The sequence below is a fragment of the Typopeltis vanoorti genome, chromosome 10 (genome assembly GCF_054136105.1).
Source record: "Typopeltis vanoorti isolate ZY-2024b chromosome 10, IOZ_Tvanoo_1.0, whole genome shotgun sequence".
Lineage (NCBI taxonomy): Eukaryota > Metazoa > Arthropoda > Arachnida > Uropygi > Thelyphonidae > Typopeltis > Typopeltis vanoorti.
In genome coordinates, this window is record NC_143558.1 from 104,528,740 (window position 1) to 104,553,780 (window position 25,041).

The window sequence follows — 25,041 nt, forward strand, 5'->3', positions numbered from 1 at the left end:
GGAGTGGTACTATTTTGCTTGTTTCCACTCCTTAGGAACCTTACCCATAGCAAGACTTTCATTAAATAACGAAGTCAAGGGCATAGATAACCATTGTGCACATTCCTTAAAAGTGCATATTAATATATCATTCATTCCCACAGCCTTATTAACTTCTTACCCAGTCAACAAGTATCATATATGCTCATAGATATCCTTTGCAATGGTCACTCTGCTGCCATGACTATCCACCCATGTCAACCTGCCATAATTATTCTTCCTCTTACTTGCCATATATTGGAAGAACGTTTTCTTTTCCAACATAGCTTACTTGATTTCGCTGTTCATCCATTTCATTTTTACTCTATTTATTGGCATTAACATTAACTCTTGGTATTCCGTTACACATTACGAGTATCAGATACTACCTTATGAATTCCCATTCACTATCGACATCTTTCCTGCTCAACTGACCTACCAAAGTATTGATGCTAGTTGATTTCAGAGCTTTCCATAACACCCTCCATATAATTCCACATATATCTTTCTTTGGCAGTAACTTTTTATTGTTTCACCACTTTCCAAACAAGCTTCTACATGTATATTTATGTAATTAAAATCTTCCATCAGAATTACACTCTTTTTACATGCCCAACCAGTTTGTCTAAATATTTCACAATCAGTGTTCACTACATTCCATTGCCTATGCCTATACAGGCATCCTGTTACATGTATTATCCTGTTAATTTCAGCTTTGCACCACACAGATTAAAAATCTGTACATGTACTATCAACTACTATACTTTGGTGACACAATTTCTCTGCAATCATTAATAGTACTTCTCATCTTCTTTTCACCTTCTTATCATCCCAAACAATCGTATATCCTTCCACTTCTATTCCCTGACATTACATCATTCTCAGACAACCACATTTCACTTTTACCAAATATCTTTAGGCATACTGAGTCAATGAATGCAACAGTCTCAGCTCTCATTTTTGAATTCGCCTTACATTTATATACAAACCTAATGATCACTGTGTCTTTGGTGCCATTCTACCAACTAACATTCTTTACTCTGGCCTCTATACCTCACCTTTCTCTTCAGCCTGACCACTCCTATTTCCCTAATCCTGACTCAATTTACCATTCAAATCCATTGATATCTGATCCTCATCTTTATGCATTCCAAATGTCATCCTGCTTCAACCTTGTCATCTCTTCCTCCTGCCATACAACCCACTTGTCTGTGCTATCCTGCTTAGCAATAACTCTTTGATCTTTAACTGCACTAACTTCTTGAACCTCTGCCTTCTCAGCAAACAATAGCATTTTGTAAATTACATATTTAGTTTAATCCTTTATCCAAGTGTAAGCAAACAAAGTTTGTGCCTGAAGTATCTTCAGGACGGGCAACTCGTGGCAAAGGTGGACTGAGTTCTCATCAATTTCTTTAGTATCCCATAATGCAAAGCACATCTCCTTGTGGACATGTATAATGTTATGCATTATGGGAAGGGTCACTACCCAGACTAGTTTCCCTATATTAAGTGCGGGGTTACCTCACTTAATTTTTTATGTAGTAGTATCATATTCTGCACACCCCCTGAGGGTATATATCAGGAATTTGATAATTATTATTATTATTATGTAACACCTCCAGGGAGTCCAATGACGCATCGAGAGAGGGCAACTCTACAACTTTGTCTCCACTGCTCAATCTACCAACTACTATCATCATCTGCACCAGCACCATCCACTGCCCATCATCATCACTAGTATTTTCACAGACAATCATAAATATTCATGCCCACGGCGGGATTCAAACCCGCAGCCTTTGGCTGGAGAGCAGATACGCTGACCAATTGGCCAACCAGGCCGGCTGATGAAATTAAAAAATAATGATGATGAAATTACTACAGGGTCTTTACAAGGTTAATTCAGAGGATATTTTTCATAACAGGTGTGGTGGTGGTGGGAGAACTAGGGCTATCAATGGAGACTGAGTAAGAGTGTAGTTAGCAAGGGTGTTAGGACTAGGTTTTTTGCTTGGAGAGTAGTGAATGAGTGGAATAGTTTGCCAGAGTCTGTTTGTGTGCCATGCATATAAATGAGTTCAAAGCAGAGTATGATAGATATTGTGCAAATGTTGGATAGTTCTTAACATCATGTCAAGAACTATCCAACATGTTGCCCATAATAATAATAATAATACCTGATTAAACCAGCAATTAAACTTTAGAAGTCCAATTTGTGCAGATTAGTTGTTCTTTACTTGTTTCTGTATAAGTCATACTTGTCTTACACATTCCTTCTTATTGATTGATAATGTTATATGTGAATATTGTTAATTCACTATAACTATTCATCATATTTTAATTAGTTTTCCTCATTATTTTAATGAGTGCAGTCACTGTTTTTACTAGTTTTAACAATCTATCTTAGCCTTATACCCTCAGGCAGATTTTATTCAGTACATCTTAAGATATGGCTATGTATGAGTATTGTTCATCTTCTCTAACGAATCATCATATTTTAATCAAACACTCATTATTTTATTAACACATTGATTCTTTTACTACTTGAATAGTACTAATCTGTCAGAGCTTTATACACAGGCAGATTTTGTCTGATTCATTGTGTGTGATGAATCATACAAATATACTCTGCGTGTTTTAAATCTTTACCAAAAAATTAAATCATTACATGAGCGTATAATATTTTTGAATTAGATATTTTAATATACTGATTTTAATTTTATTTTTATACATCTCTCGCACATACACACACACACACAAAAAAAAAATTTACCTGTTAATAATGTGTTTTAACCATTTGACAGCAACAATGAGAATAATAATGACTGCCATCACAGTAATAGAAATGTTATAGTCAAAGTAAAGAATGGCCTTTCCACTAAGTCGACTATGAACTTATATGTTGCCTAGCAATGGTCAAAGAGTCACTTTCCTTATCCTGACTTATCTGGATAAGGATAATTAGTTTTCAACTCACATTAGCTATTGAAACCACCAAATTAGTATCTCAGAACAATGTTTTTTTTTAATGCTGAATGCCTGACATTACTTAAAGGATTTTTTTTTTTTTTTTTTTAATTTTTTTTTTTTAGGGAAGAGTTAATTATAGTTAATCGTCTTTAAAATGGCTGTAACTCAATTTATTTTAGTTTGTTATAGTTAGTACAAGTGTTTCTGTACTTGTAATTGACTGTATTTGTGCATAGATATACACAAATCGTCAGTATAGGAGAAAAATGTTTCATTGTAAAATGAAAGAATTTTAAATAATAAACAGCATGAGTTAATTCATTAATCATTGCTCTGTTCATGAATAGTTGATAACATTGAAGTTGGCTGATTTCACAAGACTAGCAGCAGTTGTAAAGCTGATTTAAAAATAGTTAATATCATAATATCAGACATAATATTATGCCATTGAAAAGAGATCCATGTTTTTCTCTAGAGCAATCTTTCCAGAGTAAGATAATCTATGTACCATAGATCTACAACCTTTTGTGGATGGGATTCACATAATAAATAAACCGATATTATGATTTTTTTTAAACTGAATTATCATCAGAAGAAATTATTCTTCCTTGAAATAGTTTGTATAAACATAGATTGAGTTACGTTATATTAGTGTCAGTTTTTCCACAATGCATAAACTGCAATCTGTATAATTTATAATGTAGAAAAGCACATTGTATAATATTCCAGTTTATGTTACGTTATATCATATGATACTATATTATATTATATTATAATATAATATGCCAGTTTAGTTCTCAGAATCGATGCTAGATCCAGTGTCCACCAACAGGCTTTAGGTTTGAATGTCACTGTGGGCATGAATGGATGTTTTTGTTTAGTAGATGAATTTCATCAGCTAGTGTGAACCATCCTGCTTATTCTAGGCCTCAAGTGGTTTGAAAAAGTTTTGTTTGGTCTTTAGGGGAAAACAGATTATCTAACATCAAGCCCACATTCAGGATATAAAATGTATGATAGGTATACAACCTTTTTCACACACACAATCACGCATGAAATATTAGGAAATATATAGGTGCTTAATATGTACCTTTATTAAGCACCTCGGTAGTGTAGTTGGAAGAACAGCCAGACATTGTGCCCTCGATTGGAAAAGACCTGAGTTGGATTCTCATCACAATAAGAGTGATCTTTATATGGGCTTTTTCAATTTTCAATTGAAGGTGAGAGGTGAGTTACCCATTTTAGCACAGAGTTAGCAGGATTTTTCTTTCAGAAACTTGGAATTTTCATCCTGCATACAGGAAAATTGCCCAACAGGACACATGCAGTTTACAATCTTGTTACTGAAGCATAACCTACCTTTCATATAACCATGTTTCTCCCTCATCCCCCCAACATATAGTAACTTGTTTCTGTTTCCATCTATCCATTCCTGTATTTGCTCTTCTCCAATAACGTGAACACAACTCCCTAGATGCTGATTTGTCAGTAATTTGCTACCTTATTCTTAGAGCCTCCTTTATGCAATGGAACTACTTTCTATAACCTTGGGACCAACCCAGAGCTGAGACTTACATTAAACAATATGTGCAAAGACATTGCCAATTCCCTATCATCTTCTCATAAAACTTGAGCTAGTATCCCATCAAATCCTATAGCAGTATCCACATCAAAGTTCTGTAATATCCTATGCATCTCCAGTTCATTTACCTCAATTTCTACATAATATTGTTACTATGGTATCTCCACCTGGATAATATTATTATTATTATGTGACACCTCCAGGGAGTCCATAGACTCATCGAGGGAGAGTGTGCCAACAGCATTGAACGATTGAATCCCTTCCAACTACTAAAAGCGCTCAAACTTGCTTAACTTTTTTGTGTGAGCCATTAGTAGCAGAGGCTCTACCAATCGACCAACCTTTGCTGGCTATACTCATGCAGAGTGTTTACATAGTAATTCAACTATTTCGTTCTGATCCAGTTACTTCCCCACCATCAACGTTCATTAAAATTATTTTGGCCTAAGCATTCTTTCTTTTATTTACAAGATATCGAAAGAACCTTTGTGATTACCTTGTGTCTTTTTTCCTCTTATAGTCTGATTTTGCATTTCTTCCAATATTGCACCATTCTGGCCTGTGCTTTGTACCATGTACCTGCTGGTCACCTTTTTCTTTGAATTCTCTCCACATTTTTTAAAGTTCCTCTTTAACAATGCTATTCATCCATTTAGTTACCACTTGATTTATCCTCTTGACTTTAGGTATGCAGTCTGCCATTACTTCCTTGAAACATCGCCATCTCCATGCACTTTCAACATCCAGTCCTTGAAATTTTTCATGCCCTGGAATTGCTCCAAGCAATTTTCTAAGTTTGCCATACTTTCCTTTAACAGCTCTGTAATTTTACAAATATCCCCTTTTAACTGAAGCTTCCACACAATTTAGCCACCTCCCTGGGCAAGACCATGTGATCACTGTCACCAGTTGGTGGCAATATGGTTAGTGACAAATTCTCTGATACAGTTAATAGATATATCACTCTCAAACCCCTATCACATGCAGCCTCATGTTATTATTTCTTAGTAACTGCATAAACTGTATTTGCTGATGCATGCTATCCACATCATCCTTCGCATCCCCTTGTCTATAGCAGCAACCAATTGTATAATTTGTTCTGCTAGGCTGCAGTTGAACTCCTATTATCTTTGATTGTTGTTGATCAGCTATCATCAACAATATCCCCCCCCCCATTCTTTTCTCTCTATCCTACCTGAAAATGTGATACCCTTCACATTGTCTCCCACTAACTATATCATCTTCTGTCAATCACGTCTCACTAATGGCAATAACTTTTGGCCCTGATGCACATAAAATGCAATAGTTTTTCAGTCACTTCTGTCCTTATACTTTACACTAACTCTCTGATTCTGGTTTATTACTCATGATACTAACTTAAGGCATTTTTATCACATTCTTACATCAACTTTCTCACTAGTATCTGTATACTTGCTCAACTGCTTCTCCCTTCTGCTACACTATCACACACATTTTCATACAAGTGACAGAATATATGTTGGTTGTAGTTTGCCAAAGATAACTTAGAGTTAAGCTATCTTTGGCAAATATATTCTCTTATATTTGCCACTTATATTCTCTTCTACCAGTCATTTTTTTTTTCCTTGTATAAAATTTTAACGAAGTTTCCTGTGAGAAAATTTATTTTCTCACACTAAAAGCTTAATTTTCTGTGTAGGAAATTAAGCTTTTAGTGTCAATAATGGACGAGGGGTTTGAGAGTGCTACAGTGAAGATTACCACATTGCCACCAATTGATTTGGATGATCACATAGTCATGACCTGGGAGGTGCTAAATGTGTGCACGTTTCAGTTAAGAGGGCATTAGTGGTATAGCGATATATGTAAAATTAAAGGGCTGGCAGGTATGACAAAAACAGTGCCATGGTGTAAAATCTCGCGAGAAATTAATTTTTCAAGAGAATTTTCACTAAAGATTTTCCTTTTTTTTTTTTTTTTTTTGTTGAATTTATAAAGAAATAATGTGCTTAATAAAATGCAAAAATATAAAAGAAAAATTTGCTGTCAGTATGCACCTGCATTTTAGACTTGTTGATAAAAGCTTAGTAAGAGTTAAGTCGGATTAGCGCTGAATTCCATCCAAATCGTAAGGTCAAGTGGCCAGCAACGACGTCAATTTTGTCCTTGCTTCTGGCTAATCCTGGGATATTCTTAATTAAGAACAAGGGACTGAAAATGGAATAAAAGGGGATGCAGTGCTTAGTTCAAGGTCTTTTTTCTTGGCTCTTCACCTTCCCTTGGTCCAGGAGGACTGTTCTTCCCACCACCGACGCCATATGTTTCTCCACCGCCAGCTCTCTCTCTTTAGGCTCCGGGTAGCTACGGCAGAAGCCCAGCAAATCCGACAAAGGAAAACTCTCGAGGACTGACCAGACGAAAGACGCTCCAGTCTCTCAATGTATGTTGCAGAATGTAAATCGGACTTTCCACTCATGATTGTTAGCAAGTAAGCCATTATTTCATTGTAATATGCTATGAGAATGTAACTCAAAATCGTAAGTGATTGCGAGAGGTTATTTGTTAAGTGGCGGTTAAATTGAATCTGAATTAAGGGAAGATTTATGTATTGTTGAGTGTGTTTAACTCAAAGATTATATGTGATAGTGTCGGAATTAGTGCTGATTAAGTACTGAAAGTGGTGGAAGAAAGTTGTTACAATCCCTCTTGGAATATATATGCATGCTTGTAAGCTAAGTTATGTTACAGGAGTTACTTTTATGTCAAAGTACAATAAGGTTTCTGATAGTGAATGCACTATAAGTTCTGTTGCTTAAATAGAAATTTGTTTTGTGAGTTCAAGAGTTTTTGATTGAATTAATCTTTTAGCAACTTTTATATGCTCTGTACCATTTCCTTTGGATCAAAATAAATATGTTTTTGTTTTATAATTACCTGGTTCTTTTTCCTTAGCCAATGCACTATCACGAAAAATTTAGAGAACCTAAGTATTGAGGAATACTTAGCTTGCCTAAGTTACTGTCTTCCCCTTTTACAGGGTCAGCCAGTGCAACACTTGAAATGGCATATGATTCAGTAACCATTTCCTTTTCGAGACTTCCATTTACTTTGGGATTAACGGAAGAGTCATTCATGTCAAGTCGGCATTGTCTTTATCTCTCTTTCTTTGTCTATTCATAATATCTCTGCCTTTATTCACTGGCTTGGTTCCTTTGTCAACCTTTGCTGCCTGAGACCTTCGATTACTGCTGCCATTTTGTGCACATTCAATTCCCATTAGGGAAATATTCCTTTTATGGAAATCACAAGAGAAGTTGCACTTCTGCAGAAAATCCAATCCCAAAATAATTTCAACACTCGGATGAAAGAATTAATAATTCTTGGGAATGTTCTATTCAAACTCAGGTAACTTAATGCCTACATTCTTTGTTTCCTTGCCCGCATTTCTGTAACTTCCAAAGATTGGGGCTTACGTTCCTCACTTTGGAATATTGGGATATCAATGTATCCTTAAACTTTGAATATTCCAATTGTGTCCCTAAGAATAGGGGAGGCATTTAAAAAGATCTTTGCTTTACCAATCAGTTTGTTTCTTAGGCGAATCAGTAACTGGAAGTCCCACCACCTCCCAATTTTTCTTAATTCTTCTACAAACCCAAAATAGGAATGAATGTCATCATTATCGTCCCCCAGAGAACGATGGAATAACAAGGTGAGGATTTACAGGCCTAAAAAACTCCTTGTCATCCATCATTATGTCAGTGCTAGTTGGGTTACAATCAGTAGTATCACAATTCATATATATACAATTTCAAATTGCAAAAATGCTACTCGCTAAACTTTACCTGTTTCTTAAGCCAAAACTATCCCAATCCACTTCACTGGAATTTTATTATGTGGATTTTATCCTGTCGACTGCACCATTGTAAAATATTTGTTGGTTTCCTTTTTCTTTAGCTATCTATCTAAGTCTTCACTTAAATTTATATTCCCCCCCCATCCGCTTTTTTTTCTGTGGTTAGTTAAGCCTATCTAACGTAGCAGTTCCTAAACATTCGTGCAATACTATTAAGAAATTTATTTTTTCATAATGACTGTGCCACTTAATTGGCCTTCTATTGCTTGAAAGTTAGGGCAAGAAGATAACAAAATTAAATTAATATGTGAGCACAATTTTCTATACATGCAAGTCGTGGCTAGTTATTTTCTATTATTCCTGCTTCGCTAAATTGTTCGGGTTAGTGCATTGGCTAAGGAATAAGGTCCAGGTAATTACAAAACAAAAACATATTTATTTCGATCTAAAGGAAATGGTACAGAGCATATAAAAGTTGCTAAAAAATTAATTCAATCAAAAGCTCTTTAACTCATAAAACAAATTTCTATCTAACAACAGAACTTATAGTGCGTTCACTATCAGAAATCTTAATGTACTTTGACATAAAAGTGATTCCTGTGACACAACTTAGCTTATACGCAACTATATATATTCCAAGAGGGATTGTAACAACTTTCTTCCACCACTTTCAATACTTACTCAGCACTAATTCCGGTGCTATCACATATAATCTTTGAGTTAAACACACTCAACAATACATAATCTTCCCTTAATTCAGATTCAATTTAACTGCCAGTTAACAAATAACCTCTCGCAATCACTTACGATTTTGAGTTACATTCTCATAACATATTACAATGAAATAATGGCTTACTTGCTAACAATCATGAGTGGAAAGTCCGATTTACATTCTGCAACATACATCGAGAGACTGGAGCATCTTTTGACTGGTCAATCCTCAAGAGTTTTCCTTTGTCGGACTCGCTGGGGTTCTGCCGTAGCTACCTGGAGCCTAGAGAGAGAGAGCTGGCAGTGGAGAAACATATGGCGCCGGTGGCGGGAAGAACAGTCCTCCTGGACCAAGGGAAGGAGCCCCCGTAGAAGTCGAAGGTGAAGAGCCAAGAAAAAAGACCTTGAACTAAGCACTGCATCCCCTTTTATTCCATTTTCAGTCCCTTGTTCTTAATTAAGAATATCCCAGGATTAGCCAGAAGCAAGGACAAAATTAATGTCATCGCTGGCCGCTTGACCTTACGATTTGGATGGAATTCAGCGCTAATCTGGCTTAACTCTTACTATTTCAATTTAACTGCCAGTTAACAAATAAACTCTCGCAATCACTTACGATTTCGAGTTACATTCTCATAACATATTACAATGAAATAATGGCTTACTTGCTAACAATCATGAGTGGAAAGTCCGATTTACATTCTGCAACATACATCGAGAGACTGGAGCGTCTTTCGACTGGTCAATCCTCAAGAGTTTTCCTTTGTCGGACTCGCTGGGGTTCTGCCGTAGCTACCTGGAGCCTAGAGAGAGAGCTGGCAGTGGAGAAACATATGGCGTCAGGAAGAACAGTCCTCCTGGACCAAGGGAAGGAGCCCCTGTAGAAGTCGAAGGTGAAGAGCCAAGAAAAAAGACCTTGAACTAAGCACTGCATCCCCTTTTATTCCATTTTCAGTCCCTTGTTCTTAATTAAGAATATCCCAGGATTAGCCAGAAGCAAGGACAAAATTAATGTCATCGCTGGCCGCTTGACCTTACGATTTGGATGGAATTCAGCGCTAATCTGGCTTAACTCTTACTATTTCAATTTAACTGCCAGTTAACAAATAAACTCTCGCAATCACTTACGATTTCGAGTTACATTCTCATAACATATTACAATGAAATAATGGCTTACTTGCTAACAATCATGAGTGGAAAGTCCGATTTACATTCTGCAACATACATCGAGAGACTGGAGCGTCTTTCGACTGGTCAATCCTCAAGAGTTTTCCTTTGTCGGACTCGCTGGGGTTCTGCCGTAGCTACCTGGAGCCTAGAGAGAGAGCTGGCAGTGGAGAAACATATGGCGTCAGGAAGAACAGTCCTCCTGGACCAAGGGAAGGAGCCCCTGTAGAAGTCGAAGGTGAAGAGCCAAGAAAAAAGACCTTGAACTAAGCACTGCATCCCCTTTTATTCCATTTTCAGTCCCTTGTTCTTAATTAAGAATATCCCAGGATTAGCCAGAAGCAAGGACAAAATTAATGTCATCGCTGGCCGCTTGACCTTACGATTTGGATGGAATTCAGCGCTAATCTGGCTTAACTCTTACTATTTCAATTTAACTGCCAGTTAACAAATAAACTCTCGCAATCACTTACGATTTCGAGTTACATTCTCATAACATATTACAATGAAATAATGGCTTACTTGCTAACAATCATGAGTGGAAAGTCCGATTTACATTCTGCAACATACATCGAGAGACTGGAGCGTCTTTCGACTGGTCAATCCTCAAGAGTTTTCCTTTGTCGGACTCGCTGGGGTTCTGCCGTAGCTACCTGGAGCCTAGAGAGAGAGCTGGCAGTGGAGAAACATATGGCGTCAGGAAGAACAGTCCTCCTGGACCAAGGGAAGGAGCCCCTGTAGAAGTCGAAGGTGAAGAGCCAAGAAAAAAGATCTTGAACTAAGCACTGCATCCCCTTTTATTCCATTTTCAGTCCCTTGTTCTTAATTAAGAATATCCCAGGATTAGCCAGAAGCAAGGACAAAATTAATGTCATCGCTGGTCGCTTGACCTTACGATTTGGATGGAATTCAGCGCTAATCCGGCTTAACTCTTACTAAGCTTTTATCAACAAGTCTAAAATGCAAGTGTATATTGAAAGCAAATTTTTCTTTTATATTTTTGCATTTTATTAAGCACATTATTTCTTTATAAATTCAAAAAAAAAAAATGGAAAATCTTTAGCAAAAATTCTCTTGAAAAATTAATTTCTCGCGAGATTTTACAATGGCATGAAAAAGCTTAACATCCTCTTAACTGCATAAGAAGTGCAGTTGTGGATGTTGTGACAATTTGTGTTGCACTTGTAAAGATCTAGTAACTCCAACATAAAATGCGATATTGTGAGATGCAACAGTTCATGAAATAGCATAACATCTGAAAACATTCAGTCATCTTAAAGCTAAAGACCTTGGAACTGCAACATAAAAAACAATATTGTGAGATGCAACAATTCGTAAAATGGCATAACATTTTAAAACATTGAGTCTTCTTAAAGTTAAGAAGACTCTGTTGCATGTTTGGTTTTTTTTCTCTCAAATTATTTTATGCTTATTCAGTTGATATCTTATAAAGATAGTATTATACTACTGCAGTGTAGGAATGTGATAATTTTTGACTAGATGTAATGTTGAAGCTCTTTAGTTTTATAATGATGGAAAGCCAACAAAACAGTGACATTTTAAGGTTGCATGATGGTCATTAATTTTATCATGAATTATACATCATTCATATAAGGAGATAAGCTAAGCTTTTATGTAAAATGTTGCCTATCACTAATTTCATACTCATTCATCACCATTTGTAATCTCCACTTCAAATTTCAATGGTCATTATTGCCAAATATACAACAAAGGTAAGCAATATATATGATCACTTCGTTAAATTTTTATTTTATTTTTAATTAAAAAATAGAGTTTCAGTCGAAAGACATGGTCTGATCTAGGGTGCTCCATAACATAAAAGCTTTGCTTATCTCTTTATGTCAAAGATTATGAAAGGAGCAACATGAACTATAAGTTCAGAGACAATATAAAGTACTAATATCATTCAGTTTTTCCCAGGCTGTTAATGTCATCATTTATTTTTAGAACAGGTATCAGTTTATAAGAAATAAACTTCTTTGAATTGTTTACTTAATCCTGATTTACTTGATTTTAATTTTAGCACATTGTAAACTTTATTTATATATGACAGTAAAAAACATACTTGTATAAAAATTTCTATATATTTTAATAGAGCCTGAGAATCATCCTGCACCACTGGAACATGTATTTGAAAATGAAAACCAGTCAGCTGATTCTGCAGCCCTGATTGATAGACTCCATTGTAATGAATGCATAACGTAAGTGTACAGGCCTGAAATCTGCACATTTGTGATATTATTTTTATTAACATATCTGACAAGTTTAAATTACCTACCTCATTCAGCTGTGTGCTTTGTTAATGTTAACACCTGTATACTGCTTTTATAAGGGAATAAGAAAGAAACAAAGAAATTATCTTATTCCATTTTATAAGGGAATAAGAAATTATTTCCGAACAAAAATTTTATGCAATTTTGACTTATAGTTAGAGGTGACAGGTAAATGTCATGTTATTACACAATCAAAAATATAAATGTGTTTCTGCATTAAAACAAGAACTTTTTTAATGTAAATGAAAAGAGTATTATTCACACTTTAATACTTTGCACACTCATCCTTAGATCTTTTTATAATTACAAGAAAGATTTCAGAAATTGAATGCTACAAAAAAAAAAAGGGTAGAGTACAATAAATTATCTACATGTGAACACAAGAAGTAATATTTATTAAATATAAATTTACGTCTTCTTGACTCCTACAAACCCGAACAAAATAATAAAGAATCAATACATTGAGTTCCAATCCCATACATTTCTAGCATATCAGAGCCTATTTAAAGAATTCTGAGGAAATATGCTTTAGTAGCTACTTATATTCCCATTAATAAACTATCCACATATTTCCCATCATCTAAAGATAAACTCTCAACTATGTCTCTTCCTGGCAGTTCCATGTGACTGCCAGCTTTCCTGCTTTGAACAAACTGGATGTTCAATAGAAAAAAGAATGCAAGAACATCAGTCTTATATTCTTCAGAACAAATCTGATAAGTCTGGATTGATGCAACACTGAATAGAAGCAGACCACAGCATTCTCTGGTCTGAAATTCGCCTTCTGCACAGATGTTGGTATAAATTCAAACTCCTATTCAAAGAGAGTGCTTCACTGCCCTAACTCGAATCAGAATGACTGCTTATCCTTGTCAAAAATATGGGAAAGTTTGATCTGAATAACACATTACTTTTTTTTTTTTAATTAAGGATCAATGGTGATATTTACAAAGATAGATTGTAAGAAACCACTGGATACTACATCTATCTAATGATCTATTTAGTATGATATTATAAATTAATTTTTTTTTGGATGATAATATAAATTATATAATTATTTTATAATCACTTTTATGATTAACCTTTTCTTCAGTGAAGTATAAAGCTATTAGCAATTTAACATCATGCAGCTCGTACTATTTTAAATAATTCAATTGTTTTCATTCTACTTTGAAAAATATCTTGTTCAGGCCACTGATGATATTTTGTTAGTTTCAAACTGAAATATTTGGCAGTATATTTAAGAAATTTTACTTCTTGTGTTTACATGTAGATAATTTATGATTCTATGGCACAAGTTTCCCTCAAAAATATAGAGTACAAATTTTACTTAAATACTGTTTTGTATGGTGTGTAACCATTAATAGTTCCTCACGATCGTGAATCAAGGATTAATTGTCATTTAGATATTAGGACCTCAGCAAAAATAAATAGTTGCATTTCTGAAAAACTGTTCATCATTTTTTTTTTGTTATGTGTGATAATTAATTGCTTCTGTTAACTGCCATTTATTTGGATAAAACAGTGCAAAATCTGCATTTGGAAAAGAAGAATACTGGCATACCCAGTCATATGACACATTAGTTTCCAGAACACTATTGTATAGCGAATCACTGCCTATTTTTGATTCACTTATAGATGCATGTGTAATGACTTATTGTGTTTAATCAGTCAGATATATGCATAAATGATTTAAATAAAGCCTCTATTTACAACAAATACACAAACAAAAAATATAGAATAATTTTTGCAAAAATGAAAATGCTATTCTGAATAGGTTGACTTAAGAGAATACACTGACTAGGTTGGTCATCAATCTAAACCATTAAAAAAAAGTCTTCCATTTCAGCAATAAGATTGTCATGTTTACAGATAATAGTTGTATTATTTGGTCAGCACTTTTATATCCTTGTATTTAACAATAGTAGTGGGAGGTGAGCCTGGCCTACAGTGTTTGATACCCATTACTAAATCATTTTTATCTTAATATCTAATCTAATCTAACAGGTTTACATGTCTTTTTCTTTTCACTGGAGCAGCAGCACCCCTACTTTGAATTTTGTTGGTCATTATTAACAGCAATAAAACAAAATCATAGTTATAAACGTAATTATTAAGTTTATAATTGAATGAAATACCAAAACACAGAATGAGCAACAATGTTGTAAATAAATAGAGTTCAGGAATACCGCACATTGGTTGATTCATGGATGTCAAATTACTAAAACTGTCATGTGAACAAATGCTGCATCACATACATAGGCATTAGTTTTAATTGAAAAGCATCATATGAGCTGATCATCATGAAACAGGGTATTAGTATATACATTCATTTCTCCCTCTACAATTCCATTAGCGTATTATTCAGAAGAGAGTCTCAAAGAGGTTACTCTTACCCCCTCCCCCAACCTGTTACGTGGCATTCCCTCAAGAAGTGATATGCAGAATAATATGTTTTGCATATATTATTATCTCTTTATTTTTATAATGGTAAAAAGCCCCCGAAACATATCACATTTTTCAAGTTCACTTGACACTAATTAGTATTCTATGCACACATTCAGGATACATATCAGCCCCATAAATGAGAGGCTTCAGAACCTATAAGAACATTAGTGGGAATGTGTGTGTGGGGGGGGTATGTATGGGTGGGAGTTAAAGAAAATGGAGTGTATTAATATTCCTTATGAAAATAATATTTATTATTATTATTTCAGATTGGGGTGCTTATGGGTCAAAGCTGTATAACTGAGAGGAGACCTCCACATAGCCTTTAAAGGAATGCGGAGAACCGATCAGGTCTTCGGACCTAATGTTCAATCCTCACCTTCTCGTGGTGCACCCTGTTAGGTATCTACCTGGGTACTGAATGAACGAGGATGGGCTGGCAATTTGGGATTTAGCCGGCGAAATTGTATTCTTATTGGCTTAAACCACAACATGACCAAATTTCATGCCGGCTGGGGTGTCATCCGGTTAAACCAGCTCTCCCCTGTTGTCTTTGCCAGGGAACCAGGGCCGAACAGCGAAAAGTCAGCTACTGGAACAAATGCTGAAACAAACTCCAACTCAAAATCACCAGAGTTCAAGATCAGTACTATCAATATAAGAAGCCTGAATGGCAAAGAAATTGAGCTAGCTGAGGAATTGGATAAGTACCAGATTAACATAATAGGAGTAACTGAAACAAAAAGACAAAATCTGGTAAGATCTTTCTTGGCAATAAATACAAAATATTATATTCAGGCAATGACAATCAAGGAAAAGGAGTAGTCATAGTATTCAACACTAAATACGAGGCTAATCTTCTTAAATGGCAGGCTATATCGAGTAGAGCGATGTGGGCAAATTACAAGAATGGAGAACTAGACAATGAGACGTATTTGTGCTTATGGTCCCACAGAATGTTCTAACTAAGGTAGAAGTGGAGGAATTTTTTGAATCTTTAGAGAAAGCAACTAACACAATGAAAAATGAAAAGTTGGTCCTTCCTTGTTGGGGATCTAAATATTAGAGTTGGAAATATAGGATCAATGGTGGAGAAGTTCTACAGAGAATAGTGGGAGATCAGGGGAGAACCAGAGGTCATACCTGGAAACTGTATAAAGAGGGTGTGAGTAGGGGAGTGAGAGGTAGGTTTTTTCGTGCAGAGTTGTGAATGATTGGAATGCCTTGCCTGAGAGTGTGGTGTCTGCAGGGAGTTTGAATGTGTTTAAGACCCGGTATGATGAGATGTGTGTGAGATAAAAGGACCTCCTAGATGAGTCTTTGACTCCATGAGGTCTTGTTTTAATAATAATAATAATAATAATAAATGATTGTCAGACAAAAGTATTTTGGGAAAATTTGGAGAAAAAAGCAAAGCTAATGATGTTTTTACTAAATAATTTAAGGAAATTACAATGTAAACTAGGATATACATTAAAATAAATTTTAATATACTTCAATATTTCGGCAACGTCACGTTGCCATTTTCAAGGAACTTAAGAACAAGACCCGTGCACGCAGGCACAACAAACAGTAAGTGAGGAAGAACAGGAAGCCATTATTTCTCCTAAAGTCCTGATGGTGCTCCCTAGCAGGCAATGTTGGTATTCGTGGGTGATTGGACTGAAGGTCTTCTGATGTAGGTTTCCCAAATTTGAGGCAGTCTCATGCAGCCAAATTTATTGAGGTTTGGATTGTTTCTTAGGGGTGAAGCTGATTCCATGAAAAGCCTTTCATATTTGTATTTTCTTCGGTGTATTATCATGGCTTTCTTCCACCGTATTCTATGGCAGGTATCCAGCGCATGGTCAGCAAGACCAGAGTGGCTGTATTGGTGAAACCGGATGTAGTCCTTGTGTTCTGAAATTCTGATATTTGCTGTCCTGCCTGTTTGGCCAAAGTAGGACAGCTTGAAGCTGCAAGGGACCTGGTATACACATGGTAGGTCTAGGGGGGGGGGGAGTGAGGTTGGTCTTTAGTAGAGCAGATAAGGGTATGGTGATGGGTTTAGAGTAATCCTTGTTGTGAGGAGATTTGTGGTTTACTGGTTTCAATATGTTTTGGATTTTTTTCAGGGGAGGGGGGTAGCCATTGGCTGAGAAAGTGTTGAGAATGTGGTTTAGTTCTGTGGTTAGGGCATTGTCATTGGAACAGATAAGTTTTGCCCTGTTGTATAGTGTCTTAATGACTCCATATTGTGGCGAGGAGGGGTGGTGGGACTGATGGTGAATGTATCTGCCTGTATGTGTGGGTTTTCTATAGACTGAGAAAACCAAGGTTCCATCAGGCTGGCAGGTGACTAGTGTGTCTAAGAAAGGAAGGCAGTTGTTGTTTTTTTTCCTCTTCCAGGGTGAATTTGATTCTGGGGTGTTGGTTGTTTAAGTGTATTAGGAAGCAGAGGAGTGCATCAGAGCCATGTGGCCAAATTGCGAACAGATCATCAACATAGCGAAGCCAAATGGTTGGTTTTTGTGGGGCAGAGTTTAAGGCTTTCTCTTCAAAAGTCTCCATATAAAAGTTGGCCAATGGTGGAGAGAGAGTGGAGAACCCATGGCTGTCCCCTCTATTTGTTTGTAGAATTTTCCTTCCCAAATTTGGTTAAGAAGGTCACTTCTTGGCCTGTGAAAATCACTAGCAAATTAAAACCATTTAACTCTATACCCCCCCATATATATGTACTCCCAAAAATACATAAGCAAAATGCTGTTTGTTGTGCCTGCGTGCACGTGTCTTGTTCTTAAGTTCCTTGAAAATGGCAACGTGATGTTGCCGAAATATTGAAGTATATAAAAATTATTTTAATGTATATCCTAGTTTACGTTGTAATTTCCTTAAATTATTTAGTAAAAATGCATAACCAACGTCTAAGCCTTTCCACGAGAAAAAGCTAATAATGATGGCAAATAACTGTTGGATTTCTTCTCAGGACATGTACTGGTTATTACTAACAAAATATACCAACATAAAAATGTGCACAAATTCACATGTAGAGAAGACGCAAGTAATAAGAAAAGTCTCGTTGACTATGTTATTGTTGATAGTGATGTTTTCTCACTGGTGCAGGACACTAGAGTGTACAGAGGATTTGAAATTGGAATTAATCAATTTAGTCTTGAGCAGGGTAAAATTTTATTTCAATATGAAATTAAATTTTCATATTGAAAAGAAGGACATGAAAGAAAGTTTTAAAGCAAATAAAAGTTGAGTAGCTCTCAGATGTGAACTATCAACTAAATACAGAAACATTGTTCAAGAAAAAATGAGAGTTTGAAAATAAGAAACAAACCTTGTAGATTCAGTGACAAGCCCTGAAGAAAACATTCATTGATTCAGCCAGAGAGTCATGCAGTGAGGTTGTTTGCAAGGATAGAAAAATCAGAACATAATGGTGGACACAGAAGTTAAAGAGGCAGTGAAGGAAAAGAAGAAAGCATATTGAAAGATACTGCTGATCAACGAATACAAAGACATATCTAAGAAAGCTAAATACTCTGTTAAACTAGATAAAAGTCATGGGAAGACTTTAATAAAAACATAGAAAATAAATATCAAGAAAAATCTAGAGTGCTGTAAAAGGAATTAGAGATGATAAAGGTGATAAGGAAACAGGAGATAATGATATCCTTGAAATTGCTAAATGAAACAATCAGTGAGAACACACTGGTAAAAAAAAAAAACACTCAGCAGCCATGCAGTAAGGAATACATTTCCATATTCGAAGTAGAAAAGGCCATCAAAAGCCTGAAATGTGGAAAGACAATGGGAGTAGATGATATTCAACCAGAAATGCTCAAGTATGGAGGTATAAAAGTCTTACAGTGGCTGCGCTGCATAGTCCAGAGAGGAAGAATTCCCGATGATTGGAGTAAAGCTTTCATAGTATCCATATATAAAAAGGGAAATTAAACTAAATGTGAGAATTACAGAGATATTTCCCTACTGAGTGTTCCTGGTAAGATTTATGCAAGTATTCTTGAGAAACGGTTGAGAAGGATTGTGGAAGAGAAGCTTGGTGAAAAACAAGCTGCACTCAGGCCAAATAGAGGCTGTCAGGATCAGATTTTCACTTTACGTCAAGTACAAGTGTAGTCTGAAAAGTAGTCAGCCTAACAGTGAAAAAACGAATTTATAATTTCAAAATTATTTTTATTTTTCAACATAATCTCCCTTCAGACTAATACATTTATTCCAGCGATGCTGCAGCACCATTATCCTGTCCCTGTGGTGTTACTCAGTAAGATCCTCAAAATATCCCGTCTACAGCTGCAATCACTCTTGATTTGAAGAAAAACGCTGACCAGCAAGGAAGAGTTTTAGTTTTGGGAAGAGATAGAAGATAGAGGGAACCAAATCTCGGGAATAGAGTGGATGTTCCAGCAGTTCATAATGCAGATCCCTTAATTTTCCATTGCCAAAACACTTTTGTGGGCAGGTGCATTGTCTGATGAAAGATGATTTTTTTCTTCTACAAACCGGGTCTTTTCTGATTAATTTTTTCTTCTAGTCTGGTTAAAAGATGGGAATAATATTCCCCAGTTATTGTTTACTCTTTTCAAGTTAATTTATAAACAAAATGCCTTTAGCATCCCAGAACACCAATGCCATGAGCTTTCCTGCTGATGGATCTGACTTTGTCGTCTTTGGTGCTGAACAACTGGCTTCTGTCCACTGTTTTGACTGCTGTTTGGATTCTGGTGTATAATGGTAAATTCAAGTCTCATCCATAGTAATAAATTGATGCACAAAATTAGTTTTATTTTTGTTAAAATGCTCCAAGCACTGTTCAGAGATTTTCATTCGAATTCGTTTTTGATCTGCTGTGAGCAAGCGTGGCACCCATCTTGCGCAAAGCTTTATCATTTTCAATTCTTCATGCAAAATATTTCTTACATGTTCTTTTGAAATAACTATAGTCTCAGCAATTTTATGCTCTTTGACTCATCGGTCATCCAATCTCATATCATGCACTTGATCAGTGATTTCTGGTGTTGTTACACTTTTTGGACATCCTTCACATGGATCATCTTCGATGCTGGTATGGCCACGTTTAAACTCGGCAGACCATTTCTTAATTGCCGAAAACAAAGGAGAAGAGTGCCTATAAACTTTTATGAACTTCGGTTTGGCGTTAAACCTCTTTTACAAAGAATTTTTTAACCGCACGATATTCAATTTTATCCATTTCAAGGGATATAGACAACACTTTTGCTTCAGACAGACTACTTGATAGAATGACATGCAATTTTGTATGGATGCTTGTGACAGATGTAGCAACTTAGAAAAAAAAAAATCTTTACAATAGTGTTACCATCTGTGGTCGAGACCGAGAACTTTTCAGCCCACCCTCGTAGTTGAGAAATCATGGGAATATAACAAGGATCTGTATTTAAACTTTGTAGATCTGGAAAAGGCATGTGACAAGGTGCTCAGAGAAAAGCTATTCAAAATGCTACAGTTGTGTGGTATCAATGGGGCATTATATCAAGCAGTACTTAGTGTATATTTGAGTTGTCAGTCATTAGGTAGAATTGAATGAAGTACAGGAAGATCGTTTGATGTTTAATCTGGTGTCAGACAGGGATGTACATTATCCCCTCTGTTCTTCATTAACAATACGGATCACATTATAAAGGAAAGGGTATTAAACCTGATATCATAATTGGAGATGTTAATGTCAGCCGTTTGCTTTATGCGGATGATGTTATACTTCTAAATAAATCCGCTACAAGTCTGCAAGATTCCGTAAAGACTAAATTGAATCTTGCAGACAAAGACAATGAAAATAGGCAGAAGCATTGAAAATATCAACTGCACTGTGAATGGAGATCCTATAGAACAAGTAAAACATTTCAACTACTTAGGAACAATTTTTTTATGAAGATGGTAAATTAAATATCAAAATAGACAGAATTGAATGAAGTACAGGAAGATCGTTTGATGTTTAATCTGGTGTCAGACAGGGATGTACATTATCCCCTCTGTTCTTCATTAACAATACGGATCACATTATAAAGGAAAGGGTATTAAACCTGATATCATAATTGGAGATGTTAATGTCAGCCGTTTGCTTTATGCGGATGATGTTATACTTCTAAATAAATCCGCTACAAGTCTGCAAGATTCCGTAAAGACTAAATTGAATCTTGCAGACAAAGACAATGAAAATAGGCAGAAGCATTGAAAATATCAACTGCACTGTGAATGGAGATCCTATAGAACAAGTAAAACATTTCAACTACTTAGGAACAATTTTTTTATGAAGATGGTAAATTAAATATCAAAATAGACAACAGAATAAACCAGCCAGTATGATAGGAAGTCAAGTGAATAAATTTCTATGGAATAAGAGAAAAATTAGTCAAAACACTAAATTATCTGTATACAAGACAGTGTTCAAACCAATTTTACTTATGGATCTGAGAGCTGGGTTAGAAATAAAACACAAGACCACAGATATGAGAGTCCTTAGAAAGATTAGGGGCATGAACAGATGGCATCAATGGCAATATCATATTAAAAATGAGGATATGAGGAAATAACTTTACATTGTTAGCATCCAGGAATGTGTTAACAGAGCTAATTTCAGGGTACATGTCAGGAATTTGGTGATGATGATTTCAGATCAGCATTATATTTTAGTTTGGAATATATGGAATATATTTTAGTTTATATTTTAGATTGGAATATAATGCTTTTTGCTCATCAATAATTTTTTTTTCTTCAGAACTGAAGTAGTGGCTGTCAGTGCCATTTAGATTATACTGTATATGATAGCATCAGCACACCGGACATTAAAGCAATGGTACTTAAGAATCAAAACTGGATAACGTAGAGGTGACTTCCACATAGCTTTTAAGGAATGAGAAGGACTTACCTGGGCTTCTGAAATAACCTCCAATCTTCGCTTTCTTGTGATGAAGTGTGAAGGCTAGTTGGTGTTTACTAGGATACTTAAGCAATAAAGATAGGCTAGCAATTTGGAATTTAGCTGACCACATTGTATTCTTATTGGCTAAAACTAAATAATATGATGATACAATGTTGTAGAGTATTATGCCAGCTGGGACATCACCTGGATAAAGAAGGTTCCCATTGTTTTTGTCTGGAAACTTAGGGTGAATAGAGAAAAGTCAGCTACTGGAACAAATCCCAACTTACCATCAGTAGAGCTCAAGACTGACACAATAAACAGAAGTAGCATCACTGGAAAAGAAGTGGAACTATCAGATTAATTGGATAAGTGCTAGATCAACATAATAGGCATTACTGAAACAAAGATGATAAAAATGTGGAATTTTCTGACCAAGAAATACAAGAAGCTATATTGTATACAGGCAATAACAATCAGGAAAAGGAAGAAGTAGCAATAGTATTCAACACAAATCACGAGGATAATATTCTTGAATGGCAGGCAATATTAAATAAAGTGATCTGTGCAAATATCAGAAAGCAGAACTGGACAATGAGACTTATTCCTTCCTATTGTCCCACAGAAGGTTCTTCTAAGGAAGAAGTAGGGTAATTTTTCAGATCATTAGCAAAGGTAGCTGATAAACAAAAAAGAAAAAAATTAGTCCTTGTTAGAGATCTAAACAGCAGAGTAGGAAGTGATTACCTGGTATATTGTGAATAAAGGTAGGTGTGAGATGGATGAATAAAGAGATTAAGCATGCAATACAGACAAAGAGAGCATTGTGGAGGCAGCATAAGAGAAGTGGAAATAACTAATTCCATGAGGTCTACAAAGACCAGGCAAGGAGGATGACTTGGTTGGTGAGGGTAGCTAAAGAGAGACATGAACAGCGGTTAGGTAATGAAGTCAAAAAGAATCCTAAGGAGTTCTTTCGATATGTAGCCAGCAAAAGAAAGAATAATTATGGAAGAATGACATTGGTATAAAGAAGAAAGTGGTATAAAGACAGCTGTTGCAGAATGTGTGGTGGAGATACTTAATGAGCAATTCATAAAGGTCTTTCAATCTTGTGAATGTGACTTCATGGAGAGATTGAGAGCAGTAGATGGAGGAGAGACTGACTGTAAGTGAGCAAGAGGTGTATGGGGAGTTGAGTAAACTAGATGTTAATTAGGCTGTGGGACTTGATAATATATCACCATGTATTCTGAAGGAAAGTGCCAGGGAGTTGACACCTCTTGACATATTGTTTTAATACGAGTCTTGCACTCAGTCAAGTTCCTAAGGAGTGGAAGGAGGGCAAGATTGTGCCACTTCATAAAGGAGGTGATCGAACTCAAGCATCAAACTATAGGCCTATCTGTGTGTCAGGTGTTGTGGTTAAGTTGTTAGAGAAGCTTGTGAGAACTAGATCCAGAGTTGGGTTGACAACAATGGTATTATTTTTGATGGACAGCATGGATTTGCTAAAGAGAGGTCATGTTTTAGTAATCTACTTACTTATTACAATAAAGTGACTGCTTCCTTGGACAGAGGAGAAGGATACACAGTAATATACTTGGATTTTGCAAAGGCTTTTGATAGAGTACCTCATGATAAGTTGACAGTCAAACTAGAGCAGATGGGGTTGGATATTAGATTAGTGCATTGGATTGCATACTGGCTATCTGATAGGAATCAACAAGTTGTGTATGGGGGAGCGATATCCAGGAGAAGGAAAGTCACTAGTGGAGTACCTCAGGTGTCTGTTTTGGGGCCATTACTGTTTAACTTGTATATTAACAATATAGATGAAGATTTGGATGGAGATATTGAGTTGTTTGCAGTTGATGCAAACTTGGGATGAACCATGAAGAGTAGTGAAGATGTTGTGGCCTTACAAGAAGACTTGAATAAATTGAGTGATTGGGCACTGAAATGGGGATGCGAGTTTAATGTTGCAAAATGTAAGGTTTTAAAATTTGGAAAACAAAGATGGAATGCAGAATTTATGCTTGGTGAGGATATATTGTTGGAGGTGGAAGAAATAAGAGATCTGGGGGTGATAGTGGATAAGGATCTGAAATTTAGGGAACACATAGCCAAAATTGTGAAGACAATACAAAGGCTTCTGGAAATGATGAGGACACTGACGTGTAGAAGTAGGGAGATTCTTGTTCCGTTGTATAAGACTTTGATTAGGCCACACATGGACTATTGTGGCCAGATTTGGTCACCTGGTTTTCAGAAGGATGAAGAGATGTTGGAAAGGGTTCAAAGGCGATTGACTAAGGTAGTTTCTGACCTCTGGAATGTCGAGTATGAGGAAAGAGTGAGAAGATGTAATTTGCAGAGTCTGGTGGGCAGGAGGAAGAGGGGAGATATGATAGAGACCTACAAGTTGGTAAGGGGTTGTTATAAGATCAATGCTGGAGAAGTTCTACAGAAAATAGTGGGAGATCGGGGGAGAACCAGAGGTCATCCTTGGAAACTGTACAAAGAGGGTGTGAGTAGGGGAGTGAGAGGCAGGTTTTTTTCGTACAGAATTGTGATGGAATGATTGGAATGCCTTTCCTGAGAGTGTGGTGTCTGCAAGGAGTTCGAATGTGTTCAAGCATGGTATGATGAGCTGTGTGTGTGTGTGATAAAAGGACTTCCCAGATGAGCCTTTGACTCCATGAGGTCTTGAGGTAATAATAATAATAATGATAATAACATACCTGATATTTACCTGATGGAGAGCTGTAGAATATGTGTCCTCCCTCGTTGAGTCTTTTGACTCCTTGTAGGTGTCACGAAATAATAATAATAATATATAGAAATGTTTGGGAAAAATTTGGAGAAAAGAGCAAAATTAATAATAATGATAAGTTCCTGCTTGATTTCTGTTCATTACATAAACTAGTTATTACTGAAATCATGTTCCAACATAATGATATGCACAAATTCACATGGAGAGAAGATGCAAGAAATAAGAAAGTCTTACTGACTGTGTTACTGTTGATAATGATATATTCACACTGGTTCAGGACACTCCAAGGTACCGAGGATTTGAAATTGGATGTGACCATCGTTTACTCAA

At 35.9% G+C, this 25,041-nt stretch overlaps 1 protein-coding gene across 4 annotated transcripts in view; it reads left to right on the plus strand.

Annotated features, from left to right (window-relative positions):
* The window catches only part of mv (lysosomal-trafficking regulator mauve), a 1,073,830-nt gene that overhangs the window by 598,657 nt on the left and 450,132 nt on the right, over positions 1-25,041 (plus strand). For all 4 annotated transcript variants that reach the window (XM_090399251.1, XM_090399254.1, XM_090399252.1 and 1 more), the window contains one exon: positions 12,403-12,508. In XM_090399251.1, the coding sequence (XP_090255377.1) occupies positions 12,403-12,508 (106 nt within the window). The remainder of the gene's footprint in view (positions 1-12,402; positions 12,509-25,041) is intronic.